This window comes from Ranitomeya variabilis, chromosome 6, assembly GCF_051348905.1.
Source record: "Ranitomeya variabilis isolate aRanVar5 chromosome 6, aRanVar5.hap1, whole genome shotgun sequence".
NCBI lineage: Eukaryota > Metazoa > Chordata > Amphibia > Anura > Dendrobatidae > Ranitomeya > Ranitomeya variabilis.
The window spans coordinates 507,763,988-507,783,211 of NC_135237.1; the positions used below are offsets into that span (position 1 = coordinate 507,763,988).

A 19,224-nucleotide genomic window follows, 5' to 3' on the forward strand; every position below is an offset into this window, starting at 1 on the left:
GAATGGTTGTAGATGACGAGGAAAAAGCTAACATATTAAACACCTTCTTCTCCACAGTATTCACGGTGGAAGATGAAATGCTAGGTGAAATCCCAAGAAACAATGAAAACCCTATATTAAGGGTCACCAATCTAACCCAAGAAGAAGTGCGAAACCGGCTAAATAAGATTAAAATAGATAAATCTCCGGGTCCGGATGGCATACACCCACGAGTACTAAGAGAACTAAGTAATGTAATAGATAAACCATTATTTCTTATTTTTAGGGACTCTATAGCGATGGGGTCTGTTCCGCAGGACTGGCGCATAGCAAATGTGGTGCCAATATTCAAAAAGGGCTCTAAAAGTGAACCTGGAAATTATAGGCCAGTAAGTCTAACCTCTACTGTTGGTAAAATATTTGAAGGGTTTCTGAAGGATGTTATTCTGGATTATCTCAATGAGAATAACTGTTTAACTCCATATCAGCATGGGTTTATGAGAAATCGCTCCTGTCAAACCAATCTAATCAGTTTTTATGAAGAGGTAAGCTATAGGCTGGACCACGGTGAGTCATTGGACGTGGTATATCTCGATTTTTCCAAAGCGTTTGATACCGTGCCGCACAAGAGGTTGGTACACAAAATGAGAATGCTTGGTCTGGGGGAAAATGTGTGTAAATGGGTTAGTAACTGGCTTAGTGATAGAAAGCAGAGGGTGGTTATAAATGGTATAGTCTCTAACTGGGTCGCTGTGACCAGTGGGGTACCGCAGGGGTCAGTATTGGGACCTGTTCTCTTCAACATATTCATTAATGATCTGGTAGAAGGTTTACACAGTAAAATATTGATATTTGCAGATGATACAAAACTATGTAAAGCAGTTAATACAAGAGAAGATAGTATTCTGCTACAGATGGATCTGGATAAGTTGGAAACGGGCTGAAAGGTGGCAGATGAGGTTTAACAATGATAAATGTTAGGTTATACACATGGGAAGAAGGAACACTGAACGGGAAACCACTGGGTAAATCTGACAGGGAGAAGGACTTGGGGATCCTAGTTAATGATAAACTTACCTGGAGCAGCCAGTGCCAGGCAGCAGCTGCCAAGGCAAACAGGATCATGGGGTGCATTAAAAGAGGTCTGGATACACATGATGAGAGCATTATACTGCCTCTGTACAAATCCCTAGTTAGACCGCACATGGAGTACTGTGTCCAGTTTTGGGCACCGGTGCTCAGGAAGGATATAATGGAACTAGAGAGAGTACAAAGGAGGGCAACAAAATTAATAAAGGGGATGGGAGAACTACAATACCCAGATAGATTAGCGAAATTAGGATTATTTAGTCTAGAAAAAAGACGGCTGAGGGGCGATCTAATAACCATGTATAAGTATATAAGGGGACAATACAAATATCTTGCTGAGGATCTGTTTATACCAAGGAAGGTGACGGGCACAAGGGGGCATTCTTTGCGTCTGGAGGAGAGAAGGTTTTTCCACCAACATAGAAGAGGATTCTTTACTGTTAGGGCAGTGAGAATCTGGAATTGCTTGCCTGAGGAGGTGGTGATGGCGAACTCAGTCGAGGGGTTCAAGAGAGGCCTGGATGTCTTCCTGGAGCAGAACAATATTGTATCATACAATTATTAGGTTCTGTAGAAGGACGTAGATCTGGGGATTTATTATGATGGAATATAGGCTGAACTGGATGGACAAATGTCTTTTTTCGGCCTTACTATGTTACTATGTAATAGATGCAGAAAAATAGCCATATGCAAGAAATCTAAAAATACACAAAACTGCAAAAAAAAACACCTTAATTTTAATATTTTTGTCTATAGATTTTTTACCCAGCTGAATTCAAGAGTTTTTTAAAGTAATTTTTATGTGGAATTTGGAGCAGAAACATACCCTCATTTGAGAATTATTATGAATACTCTGTTGATTTGTATATAGCAGTGCTAAAATATTTGGTAATTCTATGTGCACATGGCGTCTTGTAGGCGCTGCAGCATTAAAGCGTCACCACATTAGGGTATGTTCGCACATAACATTTTTTATGCATTTTTTGCTTGTATGTGAAATGGGCAGTCTTTGTCCATAAGACCGCAGCTGAAATGACACATTTTGGTGTGTTTTTTTTTATGTGTTAGTTGATGCATTTTTAATGCCTTTTTTTGGTGCTCAGCAATTTTGTTCTCAATTGGGAAATACTACAGTAAAAACTCTGAAAGAATTGACCTTGTGGGTTTTTTTTTTAAACACGGGTAAAAAAAAAACTCAATTACAAAATGCATCTTGTAAATTAATTTCAGAAATTTGACTCCTTTTGCTGTTTGTGTACTAGGTGTGAACAAGCCCTTATAGTGCTCCAGAAAAGGATCTCTCCCCACATCACACAGGCGTTGTCTAATGTCTATATAACTATCTGTATTGCAGATTCGTAGCTTTTGTTAGCTATATTTCTGTATTTCTAGAAATGATTGTTGGTGCACGTCCATGTGTGAACTTGGCCTTAACCCATGAGACAATATTACTTTCCATTTTTGCCACATTTGAATAATAAAAACAGGAAACAAAATCTCACGCAAAAATGAAATCTGCGGAGAGACTGAATTACCAGTTGTGGGCTCATCAGTTCTCGGGTAATTTTCATTATTATGTTCCAAACTGTTCTGTAGGTCAAGTGTTCCTGCGAATAAATGGCGTAAATTGCTCTGAGCTACACTTAGGCAAATCAGGACAAAGCACAGAAGTTCAAGAAGCATTTATGGAAATGTAGCGAACTTGTATAGTGTTGAAAGCTTTCATCATATTGAGAAATCAAGTCCTGTTTAACATTGAATGCAGATTGACCCTGGTGTTTCCTGCATCTGTTCTGCCCATATGAGAAGCCGGCATCAAAGCTCTGTGTGTCCCCAGGCTGAGACGTCTTGGAAATATATAAATATATGTAGGGGGAAAAGAAAATCTCTACTGGCTCAGTAGGGAATATATGGCATCCAGCTGTGGCCGGCATCCAGGCCTTGTCCTCCGCCCTTGTGTGCGCCATGTTTTATACAGGGCATGGTGAATGCGTTGTCATATACATCCCGTGATTAATGCTTATTTATGGACGCTTGTGTAAATATCTTCTAACTTAGCCAAACAATGAGCAAGTTAAACATTTTCTTCTGTGAACATTGCAATGACATTTCCCAGTGGACTATGGAATGGCATATACGTGCCATCGGCTAAGGACACAGTGCGAGCTTGATGTAATTTCCCCTACTTTCAAAAGTCGCCAGTGAATAACGCTAAGGACTAGGGCCTCACATTTCTTCTAAGTCCTCATTCAGACTACAGTTTTTTCAAGTACAAGAAAAACGAACTGAGATTCAACAATGAGCTTCATCAGAGATTGGTCAGAGTTTTTCTGTTATAGGGGAAAAAAAGTTTTTCCCTTCTATCAGTCTGTGACAAAGTTTTTCACGGAACCCTAGACTTGCGTTAATGATTTTTATCCAACTCTCATCAATATCCGACAATGCAATTTTGCACGAACCACTTGGAAAAAGAAAAAAAATCAACTTGTGAACTACCCTATGGACTGTCCTGTGTGAATGAGGCCTGAGACGATGCAAAATTTCCACTTTTTGGAATGCCACATGAGTCAATTTTTTTACATTTATTGCCAAATGTTTTCTTTATACAAGTGGGTGAAAATAGAGGAAAATTCCTTGTAGTTGAACAAGACAGGCAAATAAAAATCTGCACTGCCTCATATACCTTGATACCAGACTTGCACTTCCTGCACCTCTTTCATCATTATATCATCATTTAGTGCTCAAAATCAAAGGTCACCTGCTACATGGGGATTGGGGCCCACCCGAGGGGGGGGCCGCATTTCCCGTACTTATCGCACCCTTCTGCTCTTACCCGCATTCCCTTCTTTCTCCCCTCTTTTTTCTTTTCTTTAAGGCTACTTTCACACTAGCGTCGGGCTCGGTCCGTCACAGTGCGTCGGGCCGAGGTCACCGACGCTAGCGTTGTCTCCGCCGCACAACGGGGGCAGCGGATGCATTTTTCCAGCGCATCCGCTGCCCCATTGTGAGGTGCGGGGAAGTGCGGGGAGGTGGGGGCGGAGTTCCGGCCGCGCATGCGCGGTCGGAAAAAGCGGACCGTCGTGAGCTAAAAACGTTACATGTAACGTTTTTTGCTCCCGACGGTCCGCCACAACACGGCGCAACCGTCGCACGACGGTTGCAACGTGTGTCATTGCGTCGCAAATGTGTGGCTAATGTTAGTCAATGCAGAAAAAACGCATCCTGCAAGCACTTTTGCAGGATGCGTTTTTTCGACAAAACGACGCATTGTGACGTATTGCAGTTAACGCTAGTGTGAAAGTAGCCTTACTTTCCTCCTTTCTAATTACCTTTTCTCTTTAGTGATGTTCTCTATTAAAATAAGTGACTTAGTATTGTGAGTTATGAATAGTTTTTCTGTTGTCTACTTGTTACAATAACAAAAGTTATTATTACTACACCGAAAGTGATACCATTGGCATTGGCCAATAATACTCGGATACCGCTGGGACATTACCTCCACGTCAGTATTGTGGGATGTATCTTATTGCTTTGACCAACTGTGTTTCAGCGTTATTCCATCTTTGTATTGTTTATTTGCTTCAATAAACTTGATTTATACAAAATCAAAGGTCACCATTTTTTCTTAGCCTATGTACTGCCTTCTGTGGCCTGTGTACAGAAATTTGTACAGAAATTTGTTCGAGACATAACATTAGAAGTTAGGGACCGAGCTATAGAACAAAAGTAATAACAGGTAATACCTTATTTGGATCGGATATATCATTTATCTTGCAATATAGATATGTCCATTTCTAACTCACTGCGTTTTACCTGCAGATTTACCGCGGTTTTACATCTGCGGATTCCTGTAATGGAGCAGGTGTAAAACGCTGCAGAATCCGCACAAAGAATTGACATGCTGCGGAAAATACAACTCCATGGGCACCATGGGCACAGCGGATTTGGTTTTCCTTAGGTTTACATGGTACTGTAAACCTGATGAAAAACTGTGAATTTGCAGTGGCCAATCCGCTGCAGATCTGCAGGCAAATCCGCACCGTGTGCCCATAGCCTTGAGGTTCAAATCTGCAAGGAAAAAATATGCAGTATGTGCATGAAATGTCAGAATCACATTCACTTTGCTGGTACTGCAAAATGCTGCGTTTTCCCACGTCAATAACGTAATGTGTGAGCAAACCCTTAGTGTATGTTGCATTCTCACGAATCTTCTTTGCATGGTAAGGTCCAGTTGAAGCACCGTATATTTCAGTTTCAGCACAGGCTTTTTATACAAACAGTTTTTATAAACTTTTTTTTTTTTTTTAATTTTTCCCTAAATTACAGGTACAATTGTTATACCAGCTGACTAAAACCTTAAGCAAAGTGTGGGGGAAGATTCAGAAGAGAGGAGTTTTGTACCAGTCTTCAGTGTATTTTGACTCCTCGGCCGGTCCGACCCCCACCTCCCCAATCAGGAGCAGTGTTGGCACAGCGCCTCCAGATACCAGCACATGCAGCCCATCTGCTGACATTGGGACCACTACTGAGGTAAGTGTCTGTGATGAATGTGCACACTGTCAGCACATAAAGCATTGCAGCCCTCTATGTAAATTGTTTCACAGCTCATCCTTCAGTATACGTGTCCTCTATCTCTTCTCAGTAGACCACCTATGGCCTTAAGACATAGAAATTGGTCCTAGTGCCTAGCATAGCTGTAGTGATGAAATCTGCATCTTATGCTTGTAATGACGTTTAATGCATGGATAACACTGGTATACTTAGACTTTTCTGACAACAATGTCTGAACGGTTTTATATTAAAGGGGTTGTCTACTACTTAGGACAACCCCTTCTTGATTAAAATTGTTGGCCTGCATAAAACAAAAAAGCCTATACTCACCTCCCGTGCCGGTGTCGTTCCCACAGTGTCAGCACTCGCTCTCTTGGGGCCCCTGTATGGTTGCTATGACATGTGACACTGGTGCCCAGTCAGCGGTGGAGTGACTATTTCTGTCACTGCATTCAGACAAATCGAACATGAGAAGGAAGTCCGGGCTGCAGCTAATCTCTTGATTTCCTCTTCCTGCTCAATTCGACAGGAGGTGGGGACAGTGACGCCAGTGTTGATTGGGTACCGGTGTCACGTGTCGCAACAACTGTCACAACTCAGCGGTCAGGTGACACAGGACCAAGGGCACCTTCCCTGTCCCTAAAACTAGGGGGCGCTTTAGCTCGCCCTATTCCCAGGAATACTTCTGAAGGTGAAGATGCCTGGGCCTCCACCCTTTCCTTATCTCAGGATTCAGCCCTACATCTGTTTTCTTCCCCCACCCAGAGAAGTGGGGAGTGGGAATTATCACACTTACAAACCCACGCAACAGTCACAGATAACTCCTCCAAACTCCTCATATAAGCAACAAAACACCTCTTCTCCCTCCAAAACATGTAATAATAAGCTAGCTCTGATGATGTGTGTCAGTCAGGACCAAGATTATAAAGGGGAGAGGAGTGGCTAACCGTGCTCAGCTGAGAGCTCAGACTACCAGAACTCCTAACATGGCCGGTTAACCCCTGTTTTGCCAAAAGAAATTAACACCATTTAAAAGAAGGTGAGTAGTAGGCGCAATCAGACGCTGCAGTCTTCTGGCTCATCTCTGTTGCGGGAGTCCTGGGAGCCCTGAGATCTCATCTCCCGAGATCTTGGTGCCGAGATCTCCATCTGCGCGTGCATCCATTTTCCCGGAGTTCACCGCACAGGAAGCCATGGAACTGCGGGGAGCTCTGGCCTTTAATAAAATGACTGCAGAGTCCCCCCGCAGCAGCGACGGGCACCCGCAGCAGCGACGGACACCCCCTCATCTCAGGCCTGCGGCCTGCACCAATGGTTCCGGTAAGGTATATCTCCATTATAAGACATACCCTATTTTCCCCCAAAATTTGGGGGGAAAAAAGTGCCTTTTATAATCTGAAAAATACAGTAAATACATGGGATATTTTATTACCGAAGACACTGTTAAAGAGTCAAAAGACCAAAGGTTACTGCATTTATTATCACACACGGATGAATTATCTCAAAAACAAGAACCAATTCAGCAAAAGTATTTGTGAATACAGCATCCTCAAAATACCCTAAATCCATTAAAAAAAGTTGGCACCTGAAAAAGTGGTTTTTTTTTTATAGACTTGTGTAATTAATGATTTCTAAAATTAGAACATATAAAATGACCTTTAATTTATTGTGTTGTGTTGGTCTGTGGGACTATGGAAATATGAATTTTCTCAGTCACCGGCAGGGATGGTATTCACACGTGTGATGATGCCACAACTGCATTTTGGGGTCATTTTTGAAGTTATTACACTCACTATTTAATTTGAAGAACTTTAGCTCAAGGTTCTGTTTAGCCGGGTCCAGACGTAGAGAAATTGCTTGTGCAGCACCACAAATGCATGGCAATATACAGTGCAATAGGTGTGCACAGGGATTTCAAGACTTCTAAGCATGCTGTTTTCTCACATCCAGAGCAAGATTATTATGGTGTGGAAGTGCTGCAGATGTTTGCAGTGGTATTATCCCTCCCAATACATAAGGTGAAATCCATGTGCACATCTTCGATAAAAATCTGCATGTAAGGTGGATTTCACAACAGATTTGTTGCAATGAAAATTGTCCATATTTTCACCTGTTAGGGTATGTTCACACTGTGCGTTTTTGCAGCATTTTTTTCCTGCTTTTTTATGCTAAATTTCAGCTGCTTTTTGCAATATTAGCAAGGCCTATGAGATTTCTGAAATCTCATGCACACACATTGTTTTTTTGTCATCAGGATTTTGTGCTTTGCTGCGTTTTTTTGACATAGGGCATGTCACTTCTTTCACCGTTTTGTAGCGTTTTTCGCCCATTGACTTGAATGGGTGGTGAAAAAATGCTGCAAATACGCAGGTTGAGTTTTCTTGCAGCGTATTTGCTGCAGAAAAGTCAAGGACAGTCGGATGTGACATCACACTCGGTTCTGCTACATCTAGATGGCAGGCTGCATGATGCGTCCATACAGCCTATCATCCAGCAGAGCGGACCCGATCCCCATTTACTTGAATGGGGGGTCCGACATTACAGTGTTTGACACGCTGTCATATGCATGACAGCGTGGCAAACACTGCTTCTGATTGGTGGGGAAATCCTCCCCGCCGGTCAGAGATACGCAGTTCCCACGCTGTCAGAAGACAGCGGGAGCTCTCAGCTGTGATCGGAGATATGAAGTTTACCTGCGGTCACTGGTGTCAGCTGAGGGCACTACTGCTCCCATCATCTTACACCTGCTGCCGCTAATTACAGTGAGAGCAGGAGCTGTGGAGGAGAGTATTCATCTTCCGCTCATGCACTATAAATTAATATTAATAAAAAAACGGTGTGGGTTCCCCCCTATTTTTGATAACCAGCCAGACAAAACTCACAGCTGGGGGCTGCAACCCTCACCTGTCAACTTCAGCAAGGCTGGTTATCAAGAATAGAGGGGTCCTCATGCGTTTTTAAAATTATTAAAGAAACGGCGTGGAGTCCCCCTCATTTTTTACAACCAGCCTTGCTAAAGCTCACAGCTGGGGGTTGGTATTTTCAGTCTGATAAGGGGCCATGGATATTGGCCCCCCCAGCCTAAGAATAGCCCAGAAAGGCACATCAATTAGATGGTCAATAACAAAACACCCTGCCTCATTAAATATTAGTACCATGACCAATAGGATTTACGATTCATTACAATGGAAATCCCATACATTTTTTTTACTTTTAAGTTAGTTATACAACACATTAATTATGTTTAAACTGGCAAAAAGTAATTTGAAAAGCATTACGGTGTGATAAATTGTATGATTGCTACTATGTACAGCTGTATCAATCCATCAATCGCTGACCACCAGTTGCGAAAAAAGAAAAATATGGATTGGTATAGAAAATGTGAAAATCCAGTTTTTATTACATCCAGTTAAAAATAGGATAGTGTAGGATTAAAATAATGTTCTCTCTGACACGTTTCTGACCGAAGCCCTTAGTCATACTTGATACCATATACCATGGATATACAATTTTTTAATTGGATATACAATTTTTTAATTGGATATAATGAAAATTGGATTTTTATATTTTTTAGACCAATTTTTTTGCATTAATTATGCTTGTTGAAAGAATAGAGGCCCCCCGAAATGATAAACACTAGCAATTTAATAATATCTGAGATCTTGGGCTGAAGACCGACCTGAACCCCACACTTAAAGTATGTGCACACGCTGCGGACTGGTCTGCAGATTTTTCCGCACTGATTTTGATAAATCTGCAGGGCAAAAACACTGCGTTTTTCCTGCGGATTTATCACGGTTTTACCGCGGATTTACCGCTGTTTTTGCGCGGATTCTACTGCGGTTTTACACCTGAGGTTTTTTAATATGGAGCAGGTGTCAAACCGCTGCAGGTTCCGCACAAAGAATTGACATGCTGCGGAAAATAAACCGCAGCGTTTCCGCTCGTTTATTTCCGCAGCATGTGTACAGCGGTTTTTGTTTTCCATAGGTTAACATGGTACTGTACACCGCATGGAAAACTGCTGCGGATCCGCAGCAAAAACCGCAACGTGAGGGATATACATGTCATTCATCCACTAGACATTCTCTTTCTCGGATAGATTACATATTTGGCTCTGAGCGGGTGGCAATGTGGGTGGATAGTATTGAACATGGCAATAGGGGAATATCTGACCACAGCCCAATCATTCTTAGGCTTAAATTTGGACAACCCAATACTGGTATAGTTTGGAAATTGAATCCATTCTGGCTTAAGTTAATAGATTCTAGTGATAGAACTGTTGATCAGCTAAAATGTTTTCTCTCGTCTCATCCGGACCCTCAAGACACCAATATCCTATGGGATACTCTCAAAGCATATTTACGGGGTTGTTTATCTTCTACAATTTCTTATATAAAGAGAGTGACCTCAAGGGAGGATCATGAGGTGGAGAGGCGTTTGAAAGATGCAGAATCTGCATACATATCTGATCCTACTAATGGCAATAGAACTGAATGGCTATCTTCCCAGAGGCTATATGAACAGCATACAGACACTAAGTCCAAGCGCAAACTATTCTTTGCACGTCAATCTTACTTTGAATTGGGAAACCAAGCTAGTAAATTCCTGGCCTTTTTGGTACGTCAACACAATACCTCCAATACTATATTGCAGATCCGAACACCAGACGGATCACTGATATCCTCTAATGAGGAGATACTTCGTTGCTTTCATGAATATTATAAGCCACTATACTCTTCTAAATCTGACTTTGATGTTTCGGAATGCTTAAAATATTTATCGGATATAGCATTTCCTGTATTGAGCCCAACCCAACGGGCCTTTATGGATGCAGAGTTTACCTTGGAGGAGGTTGAATATGCTATGACGGATATGGCCTCTGGGAAAGCTCCTGGTCCAGATGGGTTTCCCATCGAATTATATAGGAAATACCGGGATATACTTGCACCGCTTTTGTTAAAAGTATTTCGAGGGTTGTGGGAGAGAGGCTCTATGCCTGACACCTTCTATGAGGCAAACATTATCGTACTTAAAAAGGAGGGGAAGGACCCTTTAGAATGTGGATCTTATCGTCCTATATCATTGGTCAACGTGGATTACAAAATCTTTACCAAAATTTGAGCCATCAGGCTGAATTCAATTATACTAGACCTCATACACCCAGACCAAACGGGTTTTATGCCTGGCAAAAACACTTCAATTAACATTAGACGAGTCCAGTCGATAGTCCAATACAGTTCACTGGTTTCAGACAATTCCTGGGCGTTGGCATCGCTGGATGCAGCCAAAGCCTTTGATTCTCTTGAATGGCCCTTTCTTTCATCCTGTTTGCAAAAATATGGTTTCGGAGATAAATTCTTAAAGTGGGTGGGTCTATTATATATCAAACCTAGAGCTCGATTGGTAGTGAATGGGACAATCTCAAACCCCTTCTCATTACACAGGGGAACCCGTCAGGGGTGTCCCCTTTCTCCAGCTCTCTTTGCTCTCGCGATAGAGGCACTGGCGATACGGGTAAGGTCTCTCCCGGATATTAAAGGTATAGACATAGCTGGTCGGGTGGACACTATCGGTTTGTATGCTGATGATATGGTAGTGTTTATGGATAAAGCGGAAGAAACATTGCCACAGGTAATTGCTACTATAGATAAATTTAGTAAATACTCAGGCCTATATATAAACTGGGACAAATCTGCGTTGATGCCCCTCTCCCATGCTCCAATGCCCCGTCTTGAGACCCTCTCTCCCCTCCCTATTGTATCTAGTTTCAAATATCTGGGCATACATATTTCCCAATTTAGCAGACTCGACCTACAACTTAATATACTTCCCTTGTTGGAGTTGGTTAAACGTAAATTTGCGGCTTGGTCTAAACTCCCGCTCTCTGTAGCTGGTCGTATTAATTTAATTAAAATGATACTACTCCCTAAGCTCAATTATTCCCTTCAACATAGTGCAGTAATAGTCCCTAAATCATTTTTTGCCACCCTGAACTCTCAAATCACAACTTTTACTTGGGGGAATTCTAGGCCTAAACTTAAATTATCCACGCTACAGAGACCAAGACAGGAGGGAGGGGCGGCATTACCAGATCTCTATCTTTATTATCTGGCTGGCCAGGCTAGAGCTCTTAATACATGGATGCCTGGTGGGTCTCTTCCTAATTCTGAAAGCCATCTACTTCATTCGGCCCACATTGACTGCCCGCTAAACTTTTTGGAGATGGAGAAACCTAATATTCTCCGCTTATTGCCTTTACTTCGTTTGGCGCGTTCAGTCTGGAGGCAAATAAAAAAAATTATTAATTTTACAGCCATTATAGCGGAAATGCCCCTGTGGAACAACGGCTATTTTCCGGCTCTGTCCGGTCATCCGTCCACGGATTTTTGGGTGATGCATGGAGTCTCTTCAATAGCTGACCTTTATAATGGGGGAATTTTTGTATCTTTTGAGCAGTTACAAGCTAAACATAGTATACCGAACTCCCAATTTTTCCGTTTTTTACAATTGAGGTCAGCTGTGCAATCGTTTATGAGACACTTGGGCTCAAATCGTGCTATATCCTCTCTACCCTTAATAGGGATTCTTAATTCTCAAGGTCCTCAGGGTCTCATCTCCTCCCTCTATACTTACTTGTTGTCTGTGGGAGTTACATCTACTTTGGATTCTCTTAAGGGGAAGTGGGGGAAACTCCTTTCCGATATACAGGAAGAGGAGTGGGATGATATCCTTGAATCTCCAATTAAAGTATCCCCATCAGTTAACAACAGGATGACCCAGCTGTATATAATGCACCAAGCGTATTTAACTCCGGTACGACTTTTTAAAATGGGTCATTTCCAAACATCAGAATGCTTGCGATGTCATGCATCGGATGCAGACTTCATTCACATGATATGGGGCTGTCCTGTCATTTTCCACTATTGGAGAGATGTAACGTCCTTGTTGACCTCCCTACTATTAACCCCTGTCCCCCTTGACCCGCTAACTTGTATATTCGGTGTGTGGGAGGAGGAGAGTTGGGATCACCACACTGGGATCCTCTTGCCGGAAACCCTTTTTATGGCACGAAAAGTATTGGCATTGCGGTGGATGGGTGGTTCACACCCCTCCCTGAGATCTTGGATTGACCTGGTAAACTCGATCATTCCATACGAACGCACACTATATCAAAATAGAGGGTGTCCGGGAAAATTTGAAAAAAATTGGGGTAGATGGAATTCCTCCCATCTTACTCTATAGACATAATATGGTTGTCTTTAGTACTGAACGGAGGTATCATATGGGCGGCAGATACGAGATAACGCGGCGTATTAGTAGTTGGATTAGAGGTAGGTAAATTCACGTTTGATCTCTTTATCTGTTACAAACAATTTGGTAGCCTTACTCCTTAACTTCACAAAAATGCCTATATAACTAAGGCTGGTTTCACACTTGCGTTTTTGTCTGCAGCGTTTTTTGCACAAAAAACGCATGCGTTTTTCCCCCCTATATTTAACATTGAAAACGCATGCGTTTTTTTTGTTTGCGTTTGGTCGCGTTTTCAAACGCATGCGTTTTTTTTCTGCATGCGTTCATTTTCAAAAATGCAACCTGTAGTATTTCTTTGCGCGTTTTTTTTGCCGCGAAAAAACGCATGCGTTTTTTCGCGGCAAAAAAATGCATTGCTGTCTATGTAAACGCATGCGTTTTTAAGCACATGCGTTTGCGTTAAAAACGCATGCGTTTTTATAGAAAAAACCCAGAAAACAGACTGAAAAGCCACCCACCACCATCAAGGTGATAAAAGGGATCCAAACCCTAACCCTAACTCTACCCCTAACCTCACCCCTAACCGTTTAATGAACATTTTCTGACAGTCATAGTGCCACGTATTTAAGTGCCACATATTTAAGTGCCACGTATCACGTATTTCAGTGCCATGTATTTCAGTGCCACGTATTTCAGTGCCACGTATTTCAGTGCCACGTACCACGTATTTCAGTGCCACGTACCACGTATTTCAGTGCCACGTATTTCAGTGCCACGTACCACGTATTTCAGTGCCACGTATTTCAGTGCCACGTACTTCAGTGCCACGTATTTCAGTGCCACGTATTTCAGTTACGTTTAGGGGTAGGGTTAGGGTTACGGTGACCAGGACATTCTTCTAATAAAAAGCTACCCCTAACCCTAACCCTAGTTAATTCTACTATTAGTGGATTTTCTAGTTGATTTTTTCATGGGAAAAAAAAAAAAAGCATGCGTCTAAAAAACGCGGCGTTTTGCCGCGATTACATGCGTTTTTTCACACATGCGTTTTTTTGAAAAACGCATGCAGATAAAAACGCAAGTGTGAAACCAGCCTTAGACATTGTTTATGTTTGCTAAATATACAAGTTATTGATATCAGCTACTATGTTCAAAAGTTTGAATGCAAATATGTCTGTAACGTAATTTCATTTTATTCTTAATAAACGAATTAAAAAAAAAAACGCAACGTGTGCACATGGCCTAAGAAGACTTGCTTCTGTTTTTCCATAGTTAATCTTCAATCCACCTGAACTTCACCTGTTCCTCAGACTGATTATGGCCAATGTACCGTATATTGTCATTCTTTTGTAGGCTTGGTCTATGTGCCCCTGTCATGTCCCTTATTTTTATCCTTACACTCTAAAAAAAAAAATATATATATATATATATATATATATATATATATATATATATATATATATATATCTTTATTTGACTCATTACATCAGGAACCTCCACTTTCAGTTACTGAAAAACTAATGTGTGACGTCCAAAATCAATTGATTATATTATTTTTAAAAGATGCAGTGCTGCAGTAACAGACTAACAGTCATGGTCGGACTGGGGTGTCTGGGGCCCATAGGAGGAATTGACCCTAGGGGGCCGCCCTGCAGCTATATACAAATAGTTGTTATTCCCGATATAGTGGAGCATTGACTGTAAAACACAGGCGACTCCTGCACATCTGATGTGCACGCACCATAACTGGGATGTACAATTACATAGTTATTAAGGTTGAAGGAAGACTTTAAGTCCACCTAGTTCAACCCATAGCCTAAGCTAACATGCCCTAACATGTTGATCCAGGGGAAGGCAAAGAAACCCCATGTGGTAAGAGTAAGCTCCACCATGGGGAAAAAAATTCCTTCCCGACCCCACATACGGCAATCAGACTAGTTCCCTGGATCAACGCCCTATCAAGGAATCTAGTGTATTACGGTAGTTTGCATTAAAGGGATTCTTTGGTTTAAAGAAGTTATAATGCCACATACTGTACATGGAACAAATAACACCGCACTGTGACCAGACCACATATTGCCACCACATCGCACTGAATAATACTACATACAAGGGAGAAATACAACCACACCATGACCAGACCACATATTACCACCACATAGTGACCGAATGTTACAATACTGATCATGAATAAAAACCACAATACTAACACAGGAGTGTATAGTGTCAATATACAGGTAATATAGTCATCACCAGTGACATTATACACAGGAGCTCTGTATATAGTGTCAGTGTACAGGTAATACAGGGATCACCAGTGACAATATACACGAGCTCAGTATATAGTATATACACGAGCTCAGTATATAGTGGCAATGTACAGGTAATACAGAGATTACCAGTGACATTATACACAGGAGTAGCTCTGTATATAGTGTCAGTGTACAGGTAATATAGTGATCACCGATGATATTATGCACAGGAGCTCTGTATATAGTGTCAGTGTACAGATAATACAGTGATCACCGGTGATATTATGCACAGGAGCTCTGTATATAGTGTCAGTGTACAGGTAATACAGTGATCACCGGTGATATGCACAGGAGCTCTGTATAAAGTGTCAGTATACAGGTAATACAGTGATCACCAGTGACATTATAAACAGGAGCTCTGGATACAGTATATAGTGTAAAGTGTGCATGTACATGTGATCCACTGACTCATAAGTAACGTCTCTAGGTGAAGTCCTTCATCTTCACTTTTCTTCTTCATCTGGCACAGACCGCTATCACTTCTTTCTGCCAGGTCTTGTATCTGCATGAAATTACAGTCATTTATTGCAGATCTCTTCTAGAGCACATTCCCCATTTATTCTATGACTTGTACATTATGCCAGATGAGCTAAAAAAAAAGCAACATAGTGCTGCCTTGCACAGTAACAGGACCCCTCTTTTGTTCCCTCCATGAAAGACAGTCTCCTAAAAAGTTAATTATATTAAAGCAGTAATAATGTCCCCCATTTGCCACCATACACTGATAATGTATGTTTCTAATTCTGACCCCCATACACTAATTAAAGGGAACCTGTCAGCTGCCCCATGCCCTCCAGAACCCATCAGCATTCCCTGCCTAACCAGTCCTGTATACCTTTTGTTTCTAAAAGTGAGGTTTTAGTGGGGTGTTAGTTGCCCCTGACTAGTCAGCCCTCTTTCCATGTGATCATGCCCCTGTGCATGAACAGAAGCCATCTTCTGAGCTTACAATCATGCACAGTGCGCCTCTAAAAGCCATAAAAACATTTGAATTTACCAAATGGCTGCAATGAAACAGAGTGAAAAATGTAATTGGTCTGAATACTTTCTGTACCCACTGTAATTACTCTTCATAAATGACTCCAAAATGCAGTTGTGGCATCATCATACTTGTGAACACCATCATTCATATTTCCATAGTCCCAAAGACCAACACAACACAATTCTGTATTAATATTTATCCTTTTTTAAGTGAAAATGAGCATTTTTATGAATCACCAAATGCTCAGTTTAACATCAGGATGATACAGCTATTCTGACATGGATTTCCAATGTAAGTCACTAGTCTCATCAGGTCCAATATGTGGTTTTGTTTTTCATCAATGGTCTATGTCAGAGGTGTCAAACTGCATTCCTCGAGGGCCGCCAACAGGTAATGTTTTCAGGATTTCCTTGTATTGCACAGGTGATAATTTCATCACCTGCACAGAATGATTCCAGCACCTTGTGGAATGCTAAGGAAATCCTGAAAACATGACCTGTTGGCGGCCCTCGAGGAATGCAGTTGGACACCTCTGGTCTATGCCATTTGTATAGTGAAATCTGGGGACTGATCCCCATTAAGGTGTGATGTACACTCGGCAGTTATGGTGAGACTGCTTGTCACACCACAAAAACACATGTATTTATATACGCGGACTTTTTCCTGCAGTTGCAGCCAACTTGTTAGCTCCCATGGCCTCACTTCACCTGTTTTGTGGCCCAGTTTTTGTGTTGCGGTTGTGGTCTATCTGGAAATACATGTAACCCGGGCCTGAGGTCCTGAGCAGACATTTTTCCCATCACTCTTCTGTGTAGGTGGGTAGTTTACTAGACGTGACTTGTGATGGTGGGTCTGCCCGCACCAACTGATGTAACGTTTGTGTCAAAAAGTCCGAGCTCTGCATGAGAGATGACCTCAGGTTGAATGGAAGCAGAAAAGTGCAGTCATATGTTTCCTCCTGAGACCGAAAACTTCCCCGTTTATGATTCACCAGCCCGCGGTCTGAGGCCAGGAAGATTGTCTCATTTATCTGGACGTCAGTTCCCACATTAGCTGCACCTTTTCCAGAATCTGCGCCAGTCAAACACTGCAGGGAAATGTAGCTGGGTAAAGTCGTTTCCAGATGAGCGACAAGTCTCCGACTGACTGATGTCATGTTTTATCTGGTTTGTAGAAATAAAATGTCATCAGTTCTTTTCTCCTGAAAAGCAAATCTGATAACGTCCATTGTTAATGGAACAATGGATACAAGATTTCTTATGAGGAATCTGTCAGCAGGTTTTTGCTGTGTAATCTGAGGGCAGCACGAGGTAAGGGATGAGACACTGATTTCAGCAATGTGTCACTTATTAAGCAAACCTGTCAGCAGGATTGTGCACAGCAACCTACAGACAGTGTCAGGTCGGCGCCGTTATACTGATTACAATGATACCTGGTGATGAAATCAGTCTTGTGGTTGTTGTTTAATCTTTATTTTCAGTTTTGAGTTTATGATATGCCCGTGCTTCGGGGTGGCCTGTGGGGGTCTTCATGTGGTGCTCTGATTAGCTATTCATCTGTATGGGCTTATGTCAGTTCACTGATCCACCCCCTAGTTTACATGATGAATATTATCTGTACATACTGGAAAAAAAAATACCCTCTGCAGGCAGAAACCAGCTGTAGCACTTACCTGCAGCATAATGATATGTTTAATGTCCCAATAATAAATGTGGTTCATGTTATTCAGATAGAAAAAAAAAATCTATTTTAGTATGGCTCCCTCCCAACGCGTCTATATGTGGTCCGATAGCTGCTACTGCGCATGAGGGCATATCGTTAACACAAAACTGAAAATAAAGATTAAACATCAACCACAAGACGGATTTCATCACCAGGTATCACTGTAATCAGTATAATGGTGCCGACCTGACACTGTGTGTAGGTTACTGTGCACAATCCTGCTGATGGGTTCCCTTTAAGCAATACTGATGTTTTCCCATTAAAATTACTTTCCATGAATCAGAATCACAAGTTTTTGCCCCGACTGCTTATGATTGTGACCGAGGTTCTGCTTTAATCCCTCTATGAAATAACGAACTTCACAAAGTTATAAATTGGTTTTCTGATTAAAATCTTCGTCCATTACTGAATTTTAAGATATTAAAGGGAACCTGTCACCCCCAAAATGGAAGGTGAGCTAAGCCCACCGGCATCAGGGGCTTATCTACATCATTCTGGAAGATAAGCCTCCGATGTATCCTAAAAGATGAGAAAAAGAGGTTAGATTATACTCACCCAGGGGCGGTCCGATTTGATGGGCATAGCAGTCCGGGGCCTCCCACCTTCTTTTGATGACGTTCTCTTCTTGTCTTCATGCTCCGGCGCAGGCGTACTTTGTCTGCCCTGTTGAGCAAAGTACTGCAGTGCGCAGGCGCCAGGACAGGTCAGAGAGGCCCAGCACCTGTGCACTGCAGTACTTTGCTCTGCCCTCAACAGGGCAAATCAGTACACCTGCGCCGGAGCCGCAGCGTGAAGACCAGAAGAGGACATCATCGTATGAAGATGGGAGGCCCCGGACCGGACCACGACGCCCATCGGACCCGACCGCAGCGGGACCGCCCCTGGGTGAGTATAATCTAACCTCTTTTTCTCATCTTTTAGGATACATCGGGGGCTTATCTAAAATCTTCCATTTTGGGGGTGACAGGTTCCCTTTAAAACAGTGTCACTTTTTATGATATTAATCTTTGTTTGCCAGAGCATTCCTTGTTCTTGGACTCACGTTCACCTGGAATATGTACTGATGTCAGCAGGCCCCACTCCTGCCCAGCCGCGGTCACGTCCTCCGCACCCACAATCATTGTGTCCCTGTCCGAATAATCCACAACACGGTTCCAGAGATATGGGCCTTTTTATTCAGTGTTCGTTCTCATAGTCTTTATCAAGGTGGCTCACAAGGAAATGCTGTAGAGCAGGATAAAGACGGACCCCCAGAAATCGCCCCCCTCAGTAACAACCGTACAAAATAGCACTAGATAAATAGGCGATATCTCTGGATCCATACGACAGTTTAAA

At 42.1% G+C, this 19,224-nt stretch overlaps 1 protein-coding gene across 5 annotated transcripts in view; it reads left to right on the plus strand.

Annotated features, from left to right (window-relative positions):
• VPS13B (vacuolar protein sorting 13 homolog B) overlaps nucleotides 1-19,224 on the plus strand; it is a 1,111,190-nt gene that overhangs the window by 659,216 nt on the left and 432,750 nt on the right. For all 5 annotated transcript variants that reach the window (XM_077270879.1, XM_077270877.1, XM_077270878.1 and 2 more), the window contains exon 25: nucleotides 5,395-5,598. In XM_077270879.1, the coding sequence (XP_077126994.1) occupies nucleotides 5,395-5,598 (204 nt within the window). The remainder of the gene's footprint in view (nucleotides 1-5,394; nucleotides 5,599-19,224) is intronic.